The sequence below is a fragment of the Oncorhynchus clarkii genome, unplaced genomic scaffold, assembly GCF_045791955.1.
Source record: "Oncorhynchus clarkii lewisi isolate Uvic-CL-2024 unplaced genomic scaffold, UVic_Ocla_1.0 unplaced_contig_13757_pilon_pilon, whole genome shotgun sequence".
NCBI classification, from domain to species: domain Eukaryota; kingdom Metazoa; phylum Chordata; class Actinopteri; order Salmoniformes; family Salmonidae; genus Oncorhynchus; species Oncorhynchus clarkii.
Genome location: NW_027260989.1, coordinates 15,722 through 41,314, shown reverse-complemented (window position 1 = coordinate 41,314; position 25,593 = coordinate 15,722). Strand labels below are relative to the sequence as shown.

The 25,593-nt window shown below is 46.0% G+C and overlaps 2 protein-coding genes across 2 annotated transcripts; one reads left to right on the top strand and one right to left on the bottom strand.

Moving 5' to 3' along the window:
• Positions 1 to 548: 548 nt before the first annotated feature.
• LOC139402813 (beta-crystallin B1-like) lies at positions 549 to 6,476 on the bottom strand. Its single transcript, XM_071146740.1, has 6 exons — positions 6,426 to 6,476; positions 5,665 to 5,759; positions 4,510 to 4,628; positions 3,961 to 4,093; positions 3,229 to 3,371; positions 549 to 1,529 (listed from the first exon to the last, which is right to left on the bottom strand). The coding sequence occupies exons 2-6, from the start codon at positions 5,752 to 5,754 to the stop codon at positions 1,358 to 1,360; spliced, it is 657 nt and encodes a 218-aa protein (XP_071002841.1). The 5' UTR covers positions 5,755 to 5,759; positions 6,426 to 6,476; the 3' UTR covers positions 549 to 1,357.
• An 11,711-nt stretch (positions 6,477 to 18,187) lies between these two features.
• Positions 18,188 to 25,391, top strand: LOC139402810 (beta-crystallin A1-like). Its single transcript, XM_071146736.1, has 6 exons — positions 18,188 to 18,284; positions 19,045 to 19,121; positions 19,397 to 19,515; positions 20,304 to 20,445; positions 24,249 to 24,391; positions 24,802 to 25,391. Exons 2-6 carry the CDS (start codon positions 19,047 to 19,049, stop codon positions 24,947 to 24,949), a joined length of 627 nt encoding a protein of 208 aa, XP_071002837.1. The 5' UTR covers positions 18,188 to 18,284; positions 19,045 to 19,046; the 3' UTR covers positions 24,950 to 25,391.
• Positions 25,392 to 25,593: the final 202 nt, after the last annotated feature.

Genomic DNA, 25,593 nt, shown 5'->3' with positions numbered 1-25,593 from the left:
GTATTCTAACTAGACTGTAGTTATATGAAGAACCCCTCCACTGTATTCTAACTAGACTGTAGCTATATGAAGAACCCCTCCACTGTATTCTAACTAGACTGTAGCTATATGAAGAACCCCTCCACTGTATTCTAACTAGACTGTAGCTATATGAAGAACCCCTCCACTGTATTCTAACTAGACTGTAGCTAGATGAAGAACCCCTCCACTGTATTCTAACTAGACTGTAGCTATATGAAGAACCCCTCCACTGTATTCTAACTAGACTGTAGCTATATGAAGAACCCCTCCACTGTATTCTAACTAGACTGTGGCTAGATAAAGAACCCCTCCACTGCTATTGCTATGTATAAAAGGCTCATTATTTGTTCTGTCTAAAACCTGATGAAGTCCAAGACACGAAACACGTTGGTTTTGCTTTTAACAATTAAGAAACTTTCTTATTAACTTCCACTGTCCTCTAAGAGTTGCTGGACCTCCTCTCTGTCACACAATCACCACCACAAGATAAACATTTGATTAAATAAAGAATCCGAGGAGAAATCAGGTCAAGTTTAGTCTCTTTATTTGGGTTAGGATAGAAGAGGGTGCAGGGTCTGAGGAAAAGCTTTTACAGTGACTGTGGCAGAGGTACGCAGCACATTTCCTTGAATCCTAGAAGTCTAGAACCCTAGATACCGTTCCCTCTTCTAGCCACGACAACAGACCCACACACACATCCGTACCCCATAGATCAGAGTCAAAGGAGACACATTAGTCGTCTCGTTTTGGGCTGAATTTACGTTTGAAGAGAAACAGGATGGTTGGATGAAAAGTAAATTATGCGAGGGGGAAAAAGAGAGAGAGAGAGGGGAAGGGAGGGGTCTGAAAATAACAGAGACGGGGAGAGAGAGAGAGAGAAAAATAGAGAGAATATCTAGCTATCTACCTATCAACCCACCACCTCTGGTCTTTGTTGATCTGTGAGTTGTTGTCGTTGTTTATTTACGTCAACAGTCTTAGAATCCATTGTTGTTTCGTGGTGTTGACGTATCTGTCCAATCAGGGTGGCTGTACGCCACAAGTCTTACATCTCTCAAACAGGTAGAGGGCGTCGTCTCAAGAGGGGGAAAAAAACAAGTACCTCCCTCCATCCCTCGCTCTCTCCCTCGCTCTAAAAAAAAAGATTTAACCACGGAGAGGATCACCGGGGGGGGTGAGGGGTCGGATGGAGGGATGGAGGGAGCTTTCTATCTTCCTATAGATAGGGTGCTTTCTTCCTGTCCCTTTTAGCCTTCCCCCCTCCTCCTCCTCCTCCTCTACTGTGCCCTTCCTCCGCCTCTCCTCCGCTCACTCTCTTTCTCGCCCTCTGGGACCCTCACTTGCTGGACAAGGTGTAGCAGCCGTGCTGATGCCACTGCATGTCGCGGATACGCCTCACAGACTGGAACTGGGGGTGCCGGGCACCGAACTCGTTGAAGTGCCGGTACTCACCCTTCTCCAGGAGGTACTGGGAACCACGGTATCCAGGGAACTGGTAACCCACCCAGCTGGAAGAAAACAGCAGAGGAGAAGGGGGATGAGTGGAGGGATGGAGGGATGGAGGGAGAGAGATAGATGGGAGAGAGATGGGAGAGAGAGGAGAAGTTGGAAAGGGCTGAGTGAATGAGGGCTGGAATGGGGGAAGAGAGGGACATAGATGGGAGAAAGAGAGAGGATGAAGAAGAGATGAACAGAGGCAGAGAAATAAAGACGGAGAGAGAGAATCAACAGTGTGAGATAGAGAGAGAGGGCAGGAGGGACACAGAGGTAGAGAAATAAAGACAGAGAGAGAGAATCAATAGTGTGAGATAGAGAGAGAGGGCAGGAGGGACACAGAGGTAGAGAAATAAAGACGGAGAGAGAGAATCAATAGTGTGAGATAGAGAGAGAGGGCAGGAGGGACACAGAGGTAGAGAAATAAAGACGGAGAGAGAGAATCAACAGTGTGAGATAGAGAGAGAGGGCAGGAGGGACACAGAGGTAGAGAAATAAAGACAGAGAGAGAGAATCAATAGTGTGAGATAGAGAGAGAGGGCAGGAGGGACACAGAGGTAGAGAAATAAAGACGGAGAGAGAGAATCAATAGTGTGAGATAGAGAGAGAGGGCAGGAGGGACACAGAGGTAGAGAAATAAAGACGAGAGAGAGAATCAACAGTGTGAGATAGAGAGAGAGGGCAGGAGGGACACAGAGGTAGAGAAATTAGCAAAGAAGAGTAAAGTAGGAAAGAAAGCGAGAACCCAGGGAGAGAACTGATGGAGACAGAGAGAAAAGATGAGAAGCCGACAGCATCAGAGGAACAGGCAGGGGAGCTGGGAGCTGTGAGGGAGAGAGATGTCTTGTTAAATAGAGGTATTGATCTGTTTGTCACGTTTTGCCTGTTGTGCCACAGGTACCTGTCTGTCCGTTTGATGTTTCAACCAGAGGGGAACCTGTCTACTCACTGTGGGCCAAACACATCTATGAAGGAACTGGACCGATCTCCTCTCTCACTGTGCAGATACACTGGAGAGACGAAGATCACATGCACACAGATACACACACACACACATGTACATGCACACAGATACACACACACACACACACATGTACATGAACAAACACACACAAACAAACGGTGCTATATAAAACCCTTTGTTCTGATTCTGAAGAGGCTGTTTAAAACAGGAAAGACATCCTGACATCAGTCCTGCTGCCTTTCGGAAAGTGAATCACAGATCTTCAGGGATACGTCCCAAATGGTGCCCTATTCCCTATTTAGCACACTACTTTTGACCAGGGCCCATAGTGCATATGAAGGGAATAGGGTGCCATTTGAGAGGCAGACTAGATTCTATTTGAAGTATGTAGACACAGGAAGCCAGAGGGAAACAGAGAGCCTATATATTAAATGATCTTCTAAATGGAATCCCTCTGACAATTAAAACTATTGTGGAAACTTTCGTCATTCCAAACTATTTTAGGAACAGTTTCTGAATTCTATTATTTACATATAAACGGTGGAACGACTCAGCCATTTGAAATGAATGAATCATTTGTACAATAGATTACAAACGATCTAAGGTATATAGGTTTGGTAATGCCTGGTTGTTTATGTCATAATGACATTACTGTCTCATCCACTTCCTGCTCTATCTCATCCTATAGACCAATGGCATGTTTGTCTGCGATGTGGGTGTGTCCTGTTGCCGCAGCGAGTACCACTCACCTTCCGCAGCTGACCATGATGCTGCCGACCCTATCGGTGAATCCGTAGGAGAACAGAGAGGGAACATCATCATCCATGATCTCCATCTTACGACCCTTGAACTCTCCAACCTCGAACAGGCAGATCTTGTGCTTCTCAGGGTCCTGAGAGAGAGGGGATAGGGGGAAAGAGGGGGAGGGAGGTGGGGGAGAGAGAGAGGTGGAGTTACAAACTAACATAACATAACTAACAGATAACAGGCCGAACTGATCAATTTGGATAAATTAATGGATGGATGGATGGATAAATGGATGGTTGGATGAATGAATGAATAGATGAATGGATGAATGAATATGGATGGATGGATGAATGAATGAGTAGATGGATGGATAAATGAATGAATAGATGAATGGATGGATGGATGAATGAATATGGATGGATGGATGGATGGATGGATGGATGGATGGATGGATAAATGGATAAATGGATGGTTGGATGAATGAATGAATAGATGAATGGATGAACGAATATGGATGGATGGATGAATGAATGAGTAGATGGATGGATGGATGGATAAATGAATGAATAGATGAATATGGATGGATGTTAAGAGAGATGATTACTAACAGCAGAAATACATGACTATCAGATACGTGCATGTAAATTTATTCTGGCCAATGACAGAGATGTAGCGCTGGAGAGATGGAAGGACAGAGTGATGGGGAGAGACAAATGGAGGAGTGTGTGACATACCATGCGGACGGGCCTGAAGGACAGCAGGTAGTCGTTCTTCTGACAGTTGCTCCAGGAGTCCCAGCGAGGGTACTCTCCCTTCTCCAGGATGAACATCTCACCACAGAAGTTCATCTGCTCATAACCCACAAAACTGATAGAGGGAGAAAGGGGGAGAGAGGGGGGGAGAGAGAGGGAGTGAGAGAGGGAGAGGGGAAGAGGGGTAAGGGAGGGGGAGGATAGAGGGGGAGGTGTAAGGGTGGGGGTGGAGATTGGGGGAGAGAGAGGGAGAGGGGAAGAGGAGGGGTAAGGGCGGGGGAGGAGAGGGGGAGAGAGAGAGGCAGAAACACATTGAGAACCATGGTTGCAGCAACATTTGATAGGAATACATGTTAGTTTGTGTTAGATTGACAAACAGTTATGGGTGTGTCATAGTAATGTTAGTGTAAGGAAAATATTTCACTACAAGTGCATGTGGGAATTAGGTGTGTGTTGGTGAAGCTGAGGTGTGTGTGTGTGTGACACAAATGAGGTGTGTGTGTGTGTGTCGAGGGACAGGCTGGTACTCACGGCCCGCAGTCGACACGCAGGGAGCGGACCCTGTCCATGCCCATGTCACACACGTTCATGCACTCATTGGTGATCTCCATACAGCGACCCTGGAAGTTCTCCTGGTTGAAGACGCACATCTGAGATGGAGGGAGGGAGGGAGGGAGGGAGGGAGGGAGGGAGGGAGGGAGGGAGGGGGAGAGAGAGAGAGAGAGAGAGGGAGGGAGGGAGGGAGGGAGGGGTAGAGAGAGAAAGAGGTAGAGGGAGGGAGGGAGGGAGGGAGGGAGGGAGGGAGGGAGGGAGGGAGGGAGGGAGGGAGGGAGGGAGGGAGGGAGGGGGGGAAGAGCAAGAGAGAGTGCGAGAGAGAGAGAGAGAGAGAGAGAGGAGAAAGATAAAAGAGATTGGGAAAAAGAGAGAAATTACAGTTTAATTCTCACATCTTTTTCTTTGAGGCTGAACTGTGTAATGTAACAAAACAAACACTTTTTGAATCGCAAATGGTCCCCTATTCCCTATATAGTGCACTTGGGCTCTGGTCAAAAGTAGTGCTCTACATAGGAAATAGGGGGCCATTTTGGACACAGACACTGTCCTTGTGTGATTCTCTTAGAACGCCTCCACACACACATAGCTATGGCAACTGTGACTTACCACCACAGGCAACTACAGGCATTGTGTGGAAACAGTGTGTGAGTAGTTATGTACGAGTGTCAAAGTACCAACAATTATATAACATATATGTGTGGCCATCTGGTTTTGTATGCGTACATTATGTGTGTGTGTATATATACATGTGTGTGTGTGTGTGTGTGTGTGTGCGTGTGTGTATGCATGAATGTGTTTGTGTGTGTATGTGTGTGTGTGTGTGTGTGTGTGTGCGTGTGTGTGTGTGTATGCATGAATGTGTTTGTGTGTGTATGTGTGTGAATGCGTGCATGAATGTGTTTGTGTGTGTATGTGTGTGAATGCGTGCATGTGTGTGTGTATGTGCGTGCATGTGTGTGTGTATGTGTGTGTGTGTGTGTGTATGCATGAATGTGTTTGTGTGTGTATGTGTGTGAATGCGTGCATGTGTGTGTGTGTGTGTGTGTGTGTGTGTGTGTGTGTGTGTGTGTGTGTGTGTGTGTGTGTGTGTGTGTGTGTGTGTGCGTGTGTATATGCATGCAGGTGTGTTACCTTGTAGGCGTTCATGCCCATCTCAGATCTCTTCCCCTGGGCGGCCTTGCCGTCGGTCTGGGAAGCAGATTTCGACTTATCTCCAGACATGATGACTGGAACAAAAACAGAGGGATGACGGAGGGAAGGAAATTAAAGGAGGTAAATAAATGTACGAGGGTTCAACACACTGCTGCTAAGTCTAATGCTGTTTAAACAGACACAGCTCATTTACCACTTTATCCCATTGAAGTCTACAACTTTTTCCCAAACGTACTGTGTTCTAGACAGTAGACGGTACCCCTGCTTTACTCCTTAGCTCCTTAGCAAAGCCTGTAACTGATCAACGGAACAGAAAAACATGAGTAGCCATCTTGGATGAAGTTTAACCACATGACCCCTACTGGCCACTTGAAATGTTTCCTCGAGTTCCCTTACGATCCAAACGGCAGTAAGAACAGAAATGAACAGTTTGTTGTTGTTGTTGTTTTGCCCATGTAAAGCATGGCCACTTAAAAAGTAAATGAATCTCCAATGTAAAAGAGTCAACCAGATATTATAGATAACAAGAACCTACAGATGTATTAAACAATCCCTGTGGAACTAGAAACACGTCAATGAAGGAAAATAAGTTATTTATGTGTTCTGTCTAGTTACTATGATGCCATTTAAGAGTGACCTGTATTTGAATTTGACGTTTGAGATACCTAATCTATCCCTCTCTCATCCCCCATTTTCCCTCATCCCCCATCTCTCTGTATCTCTGTGTGCCCGTCTCTTACCTCTGCTCAGTGTGTGGGTACAGGAGTGGGCTCAGGCGGTCAGTGTGTGAGAGGAGAGGGCCCTCCCGGACCTTTTATATGCTGGCGCCCAGAGAGGGGGGATTAGAGTGACAGAGAGAAACCCGCTGAGCTCACAGCCAGGGAAGAATAGAAATCCCCCCATCATCAAAGAGAGAGAGAGAGAGAGAGAGAGAGAGAGAGAGAGAGAGAGAGAGAGAGAGAGAGAGAGAGAGGGAGAGAGATGTAACTACTGCATGAGTACAGAGATATGTATGGTAGTTGGTGAGTGAAGTGTTGTCATGATGCACAGGTCTGTCTGAGAAGTTTTTAAACTTTTGTAAGTTTATTTATTTATTTACATTTATTTAACTAGGCAAGTCAGTTAAGAACAAACTCTAATTTACAATGACGGCCTACCAAAAGGCAAAATGCCTCCTGCGGGGACGGGGGCCTGGGATTAAAAACAAATAAAAAATACAATATGAATATAGGACAACATTTTGGACCTGTTGTTATCAGGAACGTGTTTTCATGGAACACTGTCATTTCCTCCACTATACATGAAGTCCTTATTCCTTCTCATCAGTTTTATTCATCCTTGGTTCTACCGCTTCTGTTTCACTCCCATATTCATAAAGCGTGCTGATCTAGGATCAGGTCCCCCGGTCTAATCTTATTTATTATGATCTAACAGGAAAAACTGATCCTAGATCAGCACTACTTTGAGACGCGTTATGAATACGGCCCTAAATCCTAGATCCGAGCTAAAGGTTATGATTGGTATTTGTAATTGTATTTATTATGGATCCCAATTACTTCCTGCCAAGGCAGCAGCTACTCTTCCTGGGGTCCAACACAATTAAGGCAGTTTAAAAACATTACAGTACATTCACAGATGTCTCAACACACTGGTGTTGGGGTGGGGACATTTGATCCTAGATCAGTGCTTAGAGGTAACATCTGTTTGGAGAGAGATTGGTTGAGAGAGCAGAGAGATAGATGGATCTCATTTGATAATATTTGATGGATAATAAAATTGTCTTATGGACAAGGAGATACATGTTGAAAATCATATGTTCTATGGTCTATGGTAGTATGGTAGTATGGTAGTATGGTCTGTGGTAGTATGGTAGTATGGTCTATGGTAGTATGGCAGTATGGTATGTGGTAGTATGGTAGTATGGTCTATGGTAGTATGGTAGTATGGTAGTATGGGCGGTGGTAGTATGGGACTATGGTCTATGATAGCATGGTAGTATGGCCTATGGTAGTATGGTAGTATGGTAGTATGGTAGTATGGTAGTATGGTAGTATGGTAGTATGGTAGTATGGTCTGTGGTAGTATGGTAGTATGGTAGTATGGTCTATGGTAGTATGGTCTATGGTAGCATGGTAGCATGGTAGTATGGTAGTATGGTAGTTTGGTCTATGGTAGCATGGTAGCATGGTAGTATGGTCTGTGGAAGTATGGTAGTATGGTCTGTGGTAGTATGGTAGTATGGGACTATGGTCTATGGTAGTATGGTAGTATGGTAGTATGGTAGTATGTCTGTGGTAGTATGGTAGTATGGTAGTATGGTCTATGGTAGTATGGCCTATGGTCTATGGTAGCATGGTAGCATGGTAGTATGGTAGTATGGTAGTTTGGTCTATGGTAGTATGGTAGTATGGTAGTATGGTCTGTGGAAGTATGGTAGTATGGTCTGTGGTAGTATGGTAGTATGGCATATGGTAGTATGGTAGTATGGTAGTATGGTCTGTGGTAGTATGTCTATGGTCTATGGTAGCATGGTAGCATGGTAGTATGGTAGTATGGTAGTATGGTAGTCTGGTCTATGGTAGTATGGTAGTATGGTAGTATGGTATATGGTAGTATGGTAGTATGGTCTATGGTAGTATGGTCTATGGTAGTATGGCCTATGGTAGTATGGTCTATGGTAGTATGGCCTATGGTAGTATGGTCTATGGTAGTATGGTAGTATGGCAGTATGGTCTATGGTTGTATGGTCTATGGTAGTATGGTAGTATGGTCTATGGTAGTTTGGTCTATGGTAGTATGGTCTATGGTCTATGGTAGTATGATAGTATGGTCTATGGTAGTATGGTAGTATGGTAGTGTGGTCTATGGTAGCATGGTAGCATGGTAGTATGGTCTATGGTAGTATGGTCTATGGCAGTATGGTAGTATGGTAGTTTGGTCTATGGTAGTATGGTAGTATGGCCTATGGTGGTATGGCATTATGGTCTATGGTCTATGGTAGTATGGTAGTATGGTCTATGGTAGCATGGTAGCATGGTAGTATGGTCTATGGTAGTATGGTCTATGGTAGTTTGGCCTATGGTAGTATGGCAGTATGGTCTATGGTAGTATGGTCTATAGTAGTATGGTAGTATGGTAGTGTGGTCTATGGTAGCATGGTAGCATGGTATTATGGTCTATGGTTGTATGGTCTATGGTAGTATGGTAGTATGGCAGTATGGTCTATGGTGGTATGGTAGTATGGTAGTATGGTAGTATGGTCTATGGTAGTATGGTAGTATGGTAGTGTGGTCTATGGTAGCATGGTAGCATGGTATTATGGTCTATGGTTGTATGGTCTATGGTAGTATGGTAGTATGGCAGTATGGTCTATGGTTGTATGGTAGTATGGTCTATGGTAGTATGGTCTATGGTAGTATGGTAGCATGGTAGTATGGTAGTATGGTAGTATGGTCTATGGCAGTATGGTAGTATGGTCTATGGTAGTATGGTCTATGGTAGTATGGTATATGGTAGTATGGTCTATGGTAGTATGGTCTATGGTAGTATGGTCTATGGTCTATGGTAGTATGATAGTATGGTCTATGGTAGTATGTTAGTATGGTCTATGGTAGTATGGTAGTATGGTAGTGTGGTCTATGGTTGTATGGTCTATGGTAGTATGGTAGTATGGTCTATGGTAGTATGGTCCATGGTAGTATGGTCTATGGTAGTATGGTAGTATGGTAGTGTGGTCTATGGTAGCATGGTAGCATGGTAGTATGGTCTATGGCAGTATGGTAGTATGGTAGTTTGGTCTATGGTAGTATGGTAGTATGGCCTATGGTAGTATGGCAGTATGGTCTATGGTCTATGGTAGTATGGTAGTATGGTCTATGGTAGTATGGTAGTATGGTAGTATGGTCTATGGTAGTATGGTAGTGTGGTCTATGGTAGTATGGTCTATGGTAATATGGTAGTATGGTAGTGTGGTCTATGGTAGTATGGTAGTATGGTAGTGTGGTCTATGGTAGCATGGTAGCATGGTATTATGGTCTATGGTTGTATGGTCTATGGTAGTATGGTAGTATGGCAGTATGGTCTATGGTTGTATGGTAGTATGGTCTATGGTAGTATGGTCTATGGTAGTATGGTCTATGGTAGTATGGTAGTATGGTAGTATGGTCTATGGCAGTATGGTAGTATGGTCTATGGTAGTATGGTCTATGGCAGTATGGTAGTATGGTAGTTTGGTCTATGGTAGTATGGTAGTATGGCCTATGGTGGTATGGCATTATGGTCTATGGTCTATGGTAGTATGGTAGTATGGGCTATGGTAGTATGGTCTATGGTAGCATGGTAGCATGGTAGTATGGTCTATGGTAGTATGGTCTATGGTAGTTTGGCCTATGGTAGTATGGCAGTATGGTCTATGGTAGTATGGTCTATGGTAGTATGGTAGTATGGTAGTGTGGTCTATGGTAGCATGGTAGCATGGTATTATGGTCTATGGTTGTATGGTCTATGGTAGTATGGTAGTATGGCAGTATGGTCTATGGTGGTATGGTAGTATGGTAGTATGGTAGTATGGTAGTAGGGTCTATGGTAGTATGGTAGTATGGTAGTGTGGTCTATGGTAGCATGGTAGCATGGTATTATGGTCTATGGTTGTATGGTCTATGGTAGTATGGTAGTATGGCAGTATGGTCTATGGTTGTATGGTAGTATGGTCTATGGTAGTATGGTCTATGGTAGTATGGTCTATGGTAGTATGGTAGTATGGTAGTATGGTCTATGGCCTATGGTAGTATGGTCTATGGTAGTATGGTCTATGGTAGTATGGTATATGGTAGTATGGTCTATGGTAGTATGGTCTATGGTAGTATGGTCTATGGTCTATGGTAGTATGATAGTATGGTCTATGGTAGTATGTTAGTATGGTCTATGGTAGTATGGTAGTATGGTAGTGTGGTCTATGGTTGTATGGTCTATGGTAGTATGGTAGTATGGTCTATGGTAGTATGGTCCATGGTAGTATGGTCTATGGTAGTATGGTAGTATGGTAGTGTGGTCTATGGTAGCATGGTATCATGGTAGTATGGTCTATGGCAGTATGGTAGTATGGTAGTTTGGTCTATGGTAGTATGGTAGTATGGCCTATGGTAGTATGGCAGTATGGTCTATGGTCTATGGTAGTATGGTAGTATGGTAGTATGGTCTATGGTAGTATGGTAGTGTGGTCTATGGTAGTATGGTCTATGGTAATATGGTAGTATGGTAGTGTGGTCTATGGTAGTATGGTAGTATGGTAGTGTGGTCTATGGTAGCATGGTAGCATGGTATTATGGTCTATGGTTGTATGGTCTATGGTAGTATGGTAGTATGGCAGTATGGTCTATGGTTGTATGGTAGTATGGTCTATGGTAGTATGGTCTATGGTAGTATGGTCTATGGTAGTATGGTAGTATGGTAGTATGGTCTATGGCAGTATGGTAGTATGGTCTATGGTAGTATGGTCTATGGTAGTATGGTATATGGTAGTATGGTCTATGGTAGTATGGTCTATGGTAGTATGGTCTATGGTCTATGGTAGTATGATAGTATGGTCTATGGTAGTATGTTAGTATGGTCTATGGTAGTATGGTAGTATGGTAGTGTGGTCTATGGTTGTATGGTCTATGGTAGTATGGTAGTATGGTCTATGGTAGTATGGTCCATGGTAGTATGGTCTATGGTAGTATGGTAGTATGGTAGTGTGGTCTATGGTAGCATGGTAGCATGGTCTATGGCAGTATGGTAGTATGGTAGTTTGGTCTATGGTAGTATGGCCTATGGTAGTATGGCAGTATGGTCTATGGTCTATGGTAGTATGGTAGTATGGTCTATGGTAGTATGGTAGTATGGTAGTATGGTCTATGGTAGTATGGTCTATGGTAATATGGTAGTATGGTAGTGTGGTCTATGGTAGTATGGTATTATGGTCTATGGTAGTATGGTAGTATGGTAGTGTGGTCTATGGTAGCATGGTAGCATGGTAGTATGGTCTATGGCAGTATGGTAGTATGGTAGTTTGGTCTATGGTAGCATGGTAGTATGGTAGTGTGGTCTATGGTAGTATGGTCTATGGTAGTATGGTAGTATGGTAGTATGGTAGTATGGTCTATGGTAATATGGTCTATGGTAGTATGGTAGTATGGTAGTATGGTGGTATGGTCTATGGTAGTATGGTGGTATGGTAGTATGGTCTATGGTAGTCCCCCTGTTATTTTGTCATTGTAGCTACACCAACAAGAACATCATGTGAATGGGTTAGAACATAACAATGTAGCTTTTCAGCGGTTGTTTTTTAAAACGGCCCCTTAGTGCAGGTAAAGGGACTTCTACATCCCTATTATAGATAGTTGGCCTACTTTTGGTGAGGTACACAACATGAATCATCTCACTGCCCAAGTAGCATCGTCAGTAAATGTACAGCTATTGAGTGAATTGTCATCTCCCCAACATGGACATGTTCATGTTAAATTGTACGTCTTTTTACATTGGATAAAACCATTTAATGACACATTATCAAGTAGCAGGCCTCATATTAGACACCGCTGAACTATACCAACATGCCAAATATACAAAATACTTCACGACTCTGTGACATAGAGTAGGACCAATTAGATCTAAGGTCAGTTTATATGATTTCCCTCCTACTGATACAGCTTAGAATATGGAGAGGGTAAGCTGATCCTAGAACTGTGCCTAGAGACAGTTATCTGAATCCTAAATGGCACCCTGTTCCCTATTTTAGTACACAATTATTTATTTTTTTAACCCCCTATGTCTCTCCAATTTCGTGGTATCCAATTGTTAGTAGTTACTTTCTTTCTCATCGCTACAACTCCCGTACGGACTCGGGAGAGGCGAAGGTCAAGAGCCATGTGTCCTCCGAAACACAACCCAAGCCACACTGCTTTTTAACACAGCGCACATCCAACCCAGAAGCCAGCCACACCAATGTGTCGGAGAAAACACTGTATACCTAGCCAGCGTACACTGCGCCCAGCCCACCACAGGAGTCACTAGTGCGTGATGTGAGGTTATCCCCAAACCCTCCCTAACTAACGCGGCCGGCTGCGACCGACCCTTGGCTCGAACCCAGAGTCTCTGGTGGCACAGCCTTAGACCACTGCGCCACCCGGGATGCCCCTTAGTGCACAATGTTTGACCGGGACCCATAGGAAATAGGGTGCCATTTGGAACATAGTCACAGTTTCCACCTCATACCAGAGGTTCATGGTGTGTACAGTAGCCATTTTGGATCTGTGCCCTCATCACTTCTGAACAGTAGCATGTCTGGATGGGAGGAGTCTGTGGGGCCATAGAACAGGGGGCCGAGTTCAGTGCTATGCCACACAACAGAATGTTCAGATAGATATGTATCAAGTAGAACAATCACATAGAATAGGGATTAGGGCAGTGGTTCCCATACTTGGGGGTCAGGACTCCATGTGGCATCCCTTAAAATTGAATTGGGATTCCCTGAGAAAATCTGTAACCTCATCAAACAAATGAACACCCTTTCCCTATTCAAATGGGCATAGAACATATTATGGTCAACTACACTATTAGAATACGCTTTCGTGACATTATTATGTGTTGGGCCAGGCTGCTGGACCTAACATTGTGTGAATATCAACCATAGAGATGGAAAGAGGTCTCATCTTTGTATCTGTGCCATTATGGAAACTGCGATAGCATGGTCAGTGCCATTGAGGCTATCTCCATTGAAAATAGTAAATGTTCTACTTTTGTGTTTGATAAAACTGTCAAGCTTATAATAGTGACTTATCCTCACCTGTGGTGCTGGAGTCCTGAACCAAATGTTGTGTGTCATTCATTCATTGTGGCCACTAAATGATGATATAGAATAACAGCCATTAACAAACCAGAGGCAAACCAATTTGAAGACGCTCTGCTCCCTCCAAACCCTTAGGAATCCCCATCCAGTTGACTACTTCAAAATGGTGGAAGCCCTCAATGACAATGTCCATGCTAAAATGGGTTATATCCGAGTTGATTCCACTAAATATCTCTATGATATGAACCCACAGCGTTAACTAAGGGATAAAGCATTTCTGAATGGTGTCCTCTCCATTTTCTAGGGTCAATTTGGTGGTCATGTGCGTTTTAGGTGTCCCCAACCAATTGTGTTTTTTTGTTTGTTTCTTTGCGTTGTTTGTAACTCTTTTTTTTATTATTATTTTGTACATAATGTTATTTTAGTAAATAACAGCTGGTGCACGATATCTTAGGAAGTCTTGAGCTATTGCTCGCCTGAGGTAAGGTATCTCATGATAAGCTGTAGACCACACTATCTACCTAGAGAGTTTTCATCTTTATTTCTCATAGCTGTTTATGTACCACCAAAGACTGAGGCTGGCACTAAGACCCCATTGAATGAGCTGTATTCCGCCAAAAGCAAACAAGAAAACGTTCACCCAGAGGCGGCACTCCTAGCAGACGGGAACTTTAACGCAGGGAAACTTACATCCGTTTTACCAAATTTCAGCATGTTAAATGTGCAACCAGAGGGAAAAAAATCTCTGGACCACCTTTTCTCCACACACAAAGAGACGCATACAAAGCTCTCCCTCGCCCTTCATTTGGCAAATCTGACCATAATTATATCCTCCTGATTCCTGCAAAAATGAAAGCAGGAGGCACCTGTGTCTCTGTCAATTAAAAAGTGGTCAGATGAAGCAGATGCTAAGCTAAAGGACTGTTTTGCTAGCACAGACTGGAATGTGTTCTGGGATTCCTCCGATGGCATTGAGGAGTACATCACATCAGTCATCGGCTTCATCAATAAGTGCATCGATGACGTCATCCCCACAGTGACCGTACGTACATACCCCAACCAGAAGCAATGGATTACAGGCAACATCCGCATTGAGCTAAAGGCTAGAGCTGCCGCTTTCAAGGAGCGGGACTCTCACCTGGAAGCTTATAAGAAATCCCGCTATGCCCTCTGACGAACCATACAACAGCCAACCGTCAATACAGGACTAAGATCGAATCGACCTATACCGGCTCTAGCGCTCGTCGGATGTGGCAGGGCTTGCAAACCATTACAGGCTACAAAGGGAAGCACAGCCGAGAGCTGCCCAATGACACGAGCCTACCAGACGAGCTAAACTACTTCTATGCTCGCTTAGAGGCAAATAACACTGAAACACGCATGAGAGCACCAGCTGTTCCGGAAGAGTGTGTGATCACGCTCTCCGCAGCCGATGTGGGTAAGACCTTTAAACAGGTCAACATTCACAAGCCCACAGGGCCAGACGGATTACCAGGACATGTACTGTGACCATGCGCTGACCAACTGGCAAGTGTCTTCACTGACATTTTCAAACTCTCCCTGTCCAAGTCCTTAATAACAAGATGTATTAAGCAGACCATCATAGTCCCTGTGTCCAAGAACACTAAGGTAACCTGTCTAAATGACTACCGACCCGTAGCACTCACGTCTGTTGCCATGAAGTGCTTTGAAAGGCTGGTTATGGCTCACATCAACACCATTATCCCAGAAACCCTAGATCCACTCCAATTTGCATACCACCCCACCAGATCAACAGATGATGCAATCTCTATTGCACTCCACACTGCCCTTTCCCACCTTGACAAAAGGAACACCTATGTGAGAATGCTATTCATTGACTACAGCTCGACATTCAACACCATAGTGCCCTCAGAACTCAATCAATAAGCTAAGGACCCTGGGACTTAACACCTCCCTCTGCAACTGGATCCTGGACTTCCTGATGGGCCGCCTCCAGGTGGTAAGGGTAGGTAACAACACATCCGCCACGCTGATCCTCAACACAGGGGCCCCTCAGGGGGTGTGTGCTCAGTCCCCTCCTGTTCACTCACGACTGCATGGCCAGGCACGACTACAACACCATCATTAAGTTTGCCGTTGACACAACAGTGGTAGGCCTGATCATCGACAACGACGAGACAGCCTACAGGGAGGAGGTCAGAGACCTGGCCGTGGGGTGCCAGGACAACAACCTCTCCCTCAATGTGATCAAGACAAAGGAGATGATTGTGGACTACATGAAAAAGAGGACCGAGTACGCCCCCATTTTCATTGACGGGGCTGTAGTGGAGAAGGTTGAGAGCTTCAAGTTCCTTGGTGTCCACATCACCAACAAACTAACATGGTCCAAGCACACCAAGACAGTCGTGAAGAGGGCACGACAAAACCTATTCCCCTTCAGGAAACCGAAAAGATTTGGCATGGGTCCTCAGATCTTCAAAAGGTTCTACAGCTGCACCATCGAGAGCATCCTGACTGTTTGCATCACTGCCTGGTATGGAACTGCTTGGCCTCCGACCACAAGGCACCACCGAGGGTAGTGCAAACAGCCCAGTACATCACTGGGGCCAAGCTTCCTGCCATCCAGCACCTCTATACCAGGCGGTGTAAGAGGAAGGCCCTAAAAATCCAGCCACCCTAGTAATAGACTGTTCTCTCTGCTACTGCATGGCAAGCGGTACCGGAGCGCCAAGTCTAGGTCCAAGAGGCTTCTAAACAGCCCAAAGCCATAAGACTCCTGAATATCTAATCAAATGGCTACCCAGACTATTTGCATTGCCCCCCCCCCCCTCTTTCACACCACTGCTGCTCTCTGTAGTTATCATCTATGCATTGTCACTTTAATAACTCTACCTACATGTACATATTACCTCAACTAGCCTGGTAGAAATGTGGTTAGCCTGGTTCCTCTCTAGGTTTCTTCCTAGGTTTTGGCCTTTCTAGGGAGTTTTTCCTAGCCACCGTGCTTCTACACCTGCATTGCTTGCTGTTTGGGGTTTTAGGCTGGGTTTCTGTACAGCACTTTGAGATATCAGCTGATTTACGAAGGGCTATATAAAAAAAATAAAAATAAAAAATTGAAACTAACCACTGCCCCCTGCACATTGACTCTGTGTCGGTACCCCCCTGTACATAGCCTCGCTAGTGTTATTTTACTGTTGCTCTTTAATTACTTGCTACTTTTATTTCTTATTCTTATCCATATTTTTGAAACTGCCCTGTTGGTTAGGGGAATGTAAGTAAGCATTTCACTGTAAGGTCTACACTTGTTGTGTTCGGCGCATGTGACTAATAAAACACAATTTGATTTGATTTGATTAAGGAATCACAACAGCTCTATGAAAGGCATTTTCATCTGCAACATCTAAGTACAGCACATTCAGATAGAAATATATCATGTAGAATATACATGCTACTCATTCATATAGGAATCATGTCAGTTACAAGACATTTCTATCTGCACCATTTGGAAAGAAATAGGCTCGAGGCTCGGCTCTCTCCTCTCGACCACTATTAAAATCTTGACATTTCAGTCATCAATTTGCGGCCTGCATCAACATGATTTAAAAATAGCCTCTCTGGTATGTAAATGTGGAATTCCTACCTTAATGTTCTTAGTCTAAAATCTGCAACCTCACTGTTCAAATAATATTGTTGCACATGCAATATACCAAATATGAAGTTTGTATGTAAACAGCCGGCCACCAGCCTGCCATAACCTCCTCAAATGTTCTAGCTCAGAGGTCAAGGGTTAAATGAGGTCATCAGGAACTGTGTGTGTGTGGAGGGGGGGGGGGGGGGGTCACCATGACAACCGTGTGAACTTACCAGTACTATGGGCTTGGATAAACAGAACATCATTTCTTGGCCTAACATCTCTAGTATAGCCTAACCTACTGCAGTAACCTACTACAATTTTACCTCACTTTTAAAAAATGTATGGCTGTGACTTGACATTTTGCTTCTACAGAATAGGCTATATAACTAGGGTTAGTATATTATGCTATATCAATACTAACATCTAATTTGATTGAAGTCATTGTGATAGGCAAGGCAGCTATTTCATAACATTATCTCTACATTTAACTGAAGTCACACTCTTTGACACTAATTTCTAGTTTCCATCATTTTCCTAAATGTTTTCCTCTAAAAGCACACAGTGGTCTGACCACAGCACAGGAGAGGTAAATTCTTGTCATTCTCTACCTACAGCCAGGTCATTGTTAACGCTCTACCTACAGTCCGGCCATTGTTAATGCTATACGATGGCACTGCTGACCTATACGAATATAACGGCATTCGGCCCAACACTGGGCCCCCCCATTCACTCTGAACGGACCGCGAACATCACTGTCCCACCATGCATTCAACCGGTACTATATTATCTGCTGAGTCAACAAGGCGCACACCCGACCGCATAGGAAACAAATAAAGGGAGAGAGGGAGGGGGGGGGGGGGGGGGGGGGGGGACTCGTGTATTGCTCACACGGCCGCGCGCACCATAGGACACATTTACGCACGGATACACAGAGAGGTGCCGACATAGAAACACGCTCACGGGCGTGCTAACTTTACCCCCAACTCACTTACACCTCACTCACACAGACATGATGAAACGCGCACACGCACGCACGTTGTCGCCAGTGGAGACACGCGGGCCACCGTGGACTGCGGTATAAAACAGAAGAGCCAGATTCTCACAAAACTCTATGTAAAAGGATTGGCGCGTGAGAGAGGAGAGGAGACGAACCAGGTAAGCCCCCGGTCCTGGTTGAACCGAATAGCCCATGGTGTTTCAACAGAACAGATTTAGGCCTATGCAATCCACCCGCGTGACACTCATAATTGTACAAACATTTTGAGAAGTATTTCTTAGCCTATATTTATAAAAATATTAAATGTAATTGTAGGCCTAGTCCAAATAGGGTTCGTTGTTGGTGATGGAATAAATATAAGCTGTTATTAGAAATTGATTAGAAATTAAGTTATTGGATTTTGTGTTGGCTTATGTTACAGTACGTTTTATAAAATGGTTTTAACCAGTTTTTAACTTTTACATAAAAAAAAAAAAACCTTTTTGTAAGGATTGTCACAACATCTTTGGGGATATGCTATACTACCCTACCATGACCTTTTATTAGAGTTTTTGGATGCTGGCAGTAATGTTAGTTGGTTGTGGCTCCATCAGTTGGTTCCATCAGAATGGAAATAATATCCGAGTGACATCTCGAACATGAGGACATTTCCAGATATCATCATTAACATATTTCATAGATTACTGGGAATGCTTAAACAATATTAAAGGATTTTAATACATTGAATTGTAATCTAACCTAGTTTAAATGATGAAACTTCCCTCTCATGCCACCTCTCTCGCTCTCTCCTCTCTCGCTCTCTCTCCCCCTCTCCCCCTCTCTTTTCTCATTGTATTTTCATCTGTCCTGCTCTTTTCTCATTGTATTTTCATCTGTCCCCTCTCTCTCTCCCCTCTCTCCCTCCCCCTCTCTCTATAGACATGAATAGAGCTACTAAAACCCACATGACCTCCCCCATGTTTTTCCCTGGCATGGGTATGGCCCCTTTTTTCAAGGTGATCTCACACACACACACACACACACACACACACACACAAACACACACACACACACACACACACACACACACACCCACACACACACACACACACACACACACACACACACACACACACACACACACACACACACACACACACACACACACACACACACACACACACACACACACACACACACACACACACACACCCACACACACACACATATTTAAATAATCGATTATATGATTTACACAAACACACTAATATCTATCTATCTGTCCCTGTAGGTGACTGTGTTTGAGCAGGAGCACTTCCAGGGCAAGTGCCAGGAGTTTACCTCTGAGTGCTGTAACATCCAGAACTGTGGTCTGGACAACATCCGTTCTATCAGAGTGGAGAGTGGAGCGTGAGTCTCTTACAACCCTGGTTGTCTGTGGAGGCTGTGTGTGTGTGTGGTGGTGGAGCGTGAGTCTCTTACAACCCTGGTTGTCTGTGGAGGCTGTGTGTGTTAGTGGAGGTATCTGTGTGTGTGTGTTGGTGGAGCGTGAGTCTCTTACAACCCTGGTTGTCTGTGGAGGCTGTGTGTGTGAGTGGAGGTATCGGTGTGTGTGTGTGTGTTGGTGAGTGGGGGTATCTGTGTTTGGTGTTTGTCTGTGTGGGTGGGGGTATGATTCTCTGTGCTGTAGCCTGTTGTCATGCATGGTCAACCATTGACCACCAGGGTGGTGTCCCTCTGTCCTGCTCTTTTCTCATTGTATTTTCATCTGTCCCCTTCTCTCGTTGAATGAAATGCAACGTGTCAGTAACTCTCTCCTCTCTGTCCTCTTCTATCTCTGAATGTAACATATCAGTAACTTTCTCCTCCCTCTCTGTCCCCTTCTATCTCTGAATGTAACATATCAGTAACTCTCTCTCCTCCCTCTCTGTCCCCTTCTATCTCTGAATGTAACATATCAGTAACTTTCTCCTCCCTCTCTGTCCCCTTCTATCTCTGAATGTAACATATCAGTAACTCTCTCTCCTCCCTCTCTGTCCCCTTCTATATCTGAATGTAACATATCAGTAACTTTCTCCTCCCTCTCTGTCCCCTTCTATCTCTGAATGTAACATATCAGTAACTCTCTCTCCACCCTCTCTGTCCCCTTCTATCTCTGAATGTAACATGTCAGTAACTCTCTCTCCCTACCCCTGTAGCTGGGTGGGCTTTGAACATCATGACTTCCAGGGCCAGCAGTTCATCCTGGAGAGAGGAGAGTACCCCCACTGGGACGCCTACAGCGGCTCCCTGTCCTACCACGTGGAGCGCCTCATGTCCCTGCGCCCCATCTACTGCGCTGTGAGGACTGTGTGTGTGTGTGTGTGTGTGTGTGTGTGGGAGAGAAATACAGCGAGAGATGGATACATAGAGAGCGTGGGAAAGAGTGTCAGTATTCTATGTTAGTGTTTATAAAAGACAGTATTCTATGTTAGTGTTTATATAAGACAGTATTCTATGTTAGTGTTTATAGAAGACAGTATTCTATGTTAGTGTTTATAGAAGACAGTGGTAAGTATTCTATGTTAGTGTTTATAGAAGACAGTATTCTATGTTAGTGTTTATAGAAGACAGTATTCTATGTTAGTGTTTATAGAAGACAGTGGGTCAGTATTCTATTTTAGTGTTTATAGAAGACAGTATTCTATGTTAGTGTTTATAGAAGACAGTATTCTATGTTAGTGTTTATAGAAGACAGTATTCTATGTTAGTGTTTATAGAAGACAGTATTCTATGTTAGTGTTTATATAAGACAGTATTCTATGTTAGTGTTTATAGAAGACAGTATTCTATGTTAGTGTTTATAGAAGACAGTGGTCAGTATTCTATGTTAGTGTTTATAGAAGACAGTATTCTATGTTAGTGTTTATAGAAGACAGTATTCTATGTTAGTGTTTATAGAAGACAGTATTCTATGTTAGTGTTTATAGAAGACAGTATTCTATTTTAGTGTTTATAGAAGACAGTGGGTCAGTATTCTATGTTAGTATTTATAGAAGACAGTATTCTATGTTAGTGTTTATAGAAGACAGTATTCTATGTTAGTGTTTATAGAAGACAGTATTCTGTAACGATTCTCTTCTTGTGAAGTAGAGGCGGACCAAAGCGCAGCGTGGTGGTTGTTCATTGTACTTTATTTACGACACTATACAAGAACAAACTAACGAAAAAAAGCTGCTCGGGACAGAGGGACAACTGCTCGGGACAGAGGGGCAGCTGCTCGGGACAGAGGGGCGATAGCTGCTCGGGACAGAGGGGCGATAGCTGCTCGGGACAGAGGGGCGACAGAGGGGCGATAGCTGCTCGGGACAGAGGGGCGGCAGCTGCTCGGGACAGAGGGGCGGCAGCTGCTCGGGACAGAGGGACAGCTGCTCGGGACAGAGGGACAGCTGCTCGGGACAGAGGGGCGGCAGCAGCTCGGGACAGAGGGGCGGCAGCAGCTCGGGACAGAGGGGCGACAGCAGCTCTGGACAGAGGGGCAGCTGCTCGGGCGGCCCCTGGCTGACTGACGGCACTGGCGGCCCCTGGCTGACTGGCGGCACTGGCGGCCCCTGGCTTACTGGCGGCCCCTGGTTGACTGGCGGCACTGGCGGCCCCTGGCTGACTGGCGGCCCCTGGCTGACTGGCGGCACTGGCGGCCCCTGGCTGACTGGCGGCCCCTGGCTGACTGGCGGCACTGGCGGCCCCTGGCTGACTGGCGGCACTGGCGGCCCCTGGCTGACTGGCGGCACTGGCGGCCCCTGGCTGACTGGCGGCACTGGCGGCCCCTGGCTGACTGGCGGCACTGGCGGCCCCTGGCAGACGGGCGGCACTGGCGGCTCCTGGCAGACGGGCGGCACTGGCGGCTCCTGGCAGACGGGCGGCGCTGGGCAGACGGGCAGCACTGGCGGCGCTGGGCAGACGGGCAGCACTGGCGGCGCTGGGCAGACGGGCAGCACTGGCGGCGCTGGGCAGACGGGCAGCACTGGCGGCACTGGGCAGACGGGCAGCACTGGCGGCGCTGGGCAGACGGGCAGCACTGGCGGCGCTGGGCAGACGGGCGGCACTGGCGGCGCTGGGCAGACGGGCGGCGTTGGCGGCGCTGGGCTGACGAGCGGCACTGGCGGCGCTGGAGAGGAGGAAGGCTCTGGAAGCGCCGGACTGAGTAGCTCTCGTAGCGCCGAACAGGCGGGAGACTCCGGCAGCGCTGGAGAGGAGGAAGGCTCTGGTAGCGCCGGAGAGGCGGGAGACTCCGGCAGCGCTGGAGAGGAGAGAGCCCCTGCAAGGATGGGCCGGAGAGACAGCCTGGTACGGGGAGCTGCCACCGGAGGGCTGGTGCGTGGAGGTGGTGACGGATAGACCGGGCCGTGCAGGCGCACTGGAGCTCTTGAGCACCGAGCCTGCCCAACCTTACCCGGTTGAATGGTCCCGGTCGCCCTGCCAGTGCGGCGAGGTGGAATAGCCCGCACTGGGCTATGCAGGCGAACCGGGGACACCGTGCGCAAGGCTGGTGCCATGTAAGCCGGCCCAAGGAGACGCACTGGAGACCAGATGCGTAGAGCCGGCTTCATGGCACTTGGCTCGATGCCCACTCTAGCCCGGCCGATACGCGGAGCTGGAATGTACCGCACCGGGCTGTGCACCCGCACTGGGGACACCGTGCGCTCCACAGCATAACACGGTGCCTGCCCGGTCTCTCTAGCCCCCCGGTAACCACAGGAAGTTGGCTCAGGTCTCCTACCTGGCGTAGCCATACTCCCTGTTAGCCCCCCCCCAAGACATTTTTGGGGCTGACTCCCGGGCTTCCTTGCCAACCGTGTTCCCTCATATCGCCGGCTCCTCTCTCCGGCTGCCTCTGCTCTCCTCGCTGCCTCCACCTGTTCCCATGGAAGGCGATCCTTTCCCGCCAGGATCTCCTCCCATGTGTAGCAACCCTTGCCGTCCAACACATCATCCCAAGTCCATTCCTCCTTGTGCCGCTGTTGCCCGTTACCACGCCGCTTGGTCCTGTTGCGGTGGGTGATTCTGTAACGATTCTCTTCTTGTGAAGTAGAGGCGGACCAAAGCGCAGCGTGGTGGTTGTTCATTGTACTTTATTTACGACACTATACAAGAACAAACTAACGAAAAAACAAGAAACGTGAGAACTCAAAACCTAATACAGCCTATCTGGTGAACACTACACAAAGACAGGAACAATCCCCCACAAACACAGTGAAACCCAGGCTACCTAAGTATGATTCTCAATCAGAGACAACTAATGACACCTGCCTCTGATTGAGAACCATACTAGGCCGAAAACATAAAAATGCCCCAAAACATAGAAAAACAAACATAGACTGCCCACCCAACTCACGCCCTGACCATACTAAATAAATACAAAACAACAGAAATAGAGGTCAGAACGTGACAGTATTCTATGTTAGTGTTTATAGAAGACAGTATTCTATGTTAGTGTTTATAGAAGACAGTTTTCTATGTTAGTGTTTATAGAAGACAGTATTCTATGTTAGTGTTTATAGAAGACAGTGGGTCAGTATTCTATTTTAGTGTTTATAGAAGACAGTATTCTATGTTAGTGTTTATAGAAGACAGTGGTCAGTATTCTATGTTAGTGTTTATAGAAGACAGGATTCTATGCTAGTGTTTATAGAAGACAGGATTCTATGTTAGTGTTTATAGAAGACAGATAGAAGGATAGAGTACAGTATGTGTCAGTCTGTATGAGAAAGCAAAAAGGAAACTAACTAACTGAGATTGTGTCCTATCGTGTTTATCCCTCCCACTCTCTCTCCCTCTATCCTCTCTCCCCCTCTATCCTCTCTCTCCCTCTATCCTCTCTCCCCCTCTATCCTCTCTCTCCCTCTATCCTCGCTCCTCTATCCTCTCTCCCCCTCTATCCTCTCTCCCCCTCTATCCTCTCTCTCCCTCTATCCTCTCTCCCCCTCTATCCTCGCTCTCCCTCTATCCTCGCTCCACCCTCCTCCTCTATCCTCTCTCTCCCTCTATCCTCTCTCTCCCTCTATCCTCTCTCCCCCTCTATCCTCTCTCCCCCTCTATCCTCGCTCTCCCTGTATCCTCGCTCCACCCTCCCCCTCTATCCTCTCTCCTCCTTCCCCTCCCAGTCCCACCAGAGCAGTCGTATGCAGATCTTTGAGACAGAGAACTTCATGGGCCGCAGCGCTGAGCTGTGTGATGATTACCCCTCTCTGAGGGCCATGGGCTGGTGCATGCCCGAGGTCGGATCCATGCACATTCAGTGTGGCGCGTAAGTCAACATTAAACACAAGCACACACTCACTAATTAGATACTGTACAAAAACACAATGGCACAAACCTCAGGAGGTTGGTGGTACCTTATTTTTGTGTGTGGGGGGGGCTTGTGGTGACTGTTGGATCGAAATAAGTGTATTGGTATCAACCACGTGGTTTCTATGTGTTTGATGCCATTCCATTTGCTCTGATCCAGCTGTTATTATGAGACGTCATCCCCTCAGCAGCCTCCACTGACACAAACACAAACACACTCCAATCTTGCTATAGTGAAACAATTAAAGAAAAACGTGTGACAATTCTATTCAATGTCAAGTGAAACTCCACTCTAAGCCAAACATGTCTCTCCCTCCCTCCATCCCTCCCCCTCCGCTCCCTCTCTCCTCTCTCCCTCCATCCCCACAGCTTTGTGTGCTACCAGTTCCCTGGCTACAGGGGCCAGCAGTACATCATGGAGTGTGAGAGACACAGTGGAGATTACCAGCACTGGAAGAACTGGGGCTCCCACTGCCAGACCCCCCAGATCCAGTCTATCCGCCGTATCCAGCACTAACCGGGCCCAGAGCGGACCGTACCCCTAACAGAGCCCCAGGCTTCGGCCTAGGGCTGGGTCTACTGGGGCCTTGTCACAGCACGGCCAACACAAACACAGTCAGTCAGAACCATCCCACAGTTTCTACTAACACATCTCAACTCCGTCACGGACGTCCTCAGATACTCTGGTTGATAACACAACAGGGTATTATTCCTACGAGAGGCGACTCGTATATCAGTGCCATAACGTCAACAGCAACGTGAGACGAGTTAAGTCATCACTGTAACACGTTATAGAGGACCGTTATAGTGTAATAACGGTCTTGCAGGTTCTAGTATATATATCACAGATACATATCAGGGACTTTGGTTCACCAGCACCAATAACAGCAATAGACAGTAGTGGTGAGAGAGGAGGAGGAGGGAGATCATCACTGACCAATAAACTCATGCTCAACTCAGACCTGGGTCCTGTGTTCTTCTTGGGTAGTATATGTTTGTACACATTCACTATATACTGTACTATACACTGGGTAGTTTGGATACTGGATGATGATTGGCTAAAACAGCATTCAGCCGTGTGTATGTGAGACCGTATACCATGACTATGACGTTGCGTCTTTTCCCCTTTATTAAAATGGCTACATCAACAATAGGTTGGCA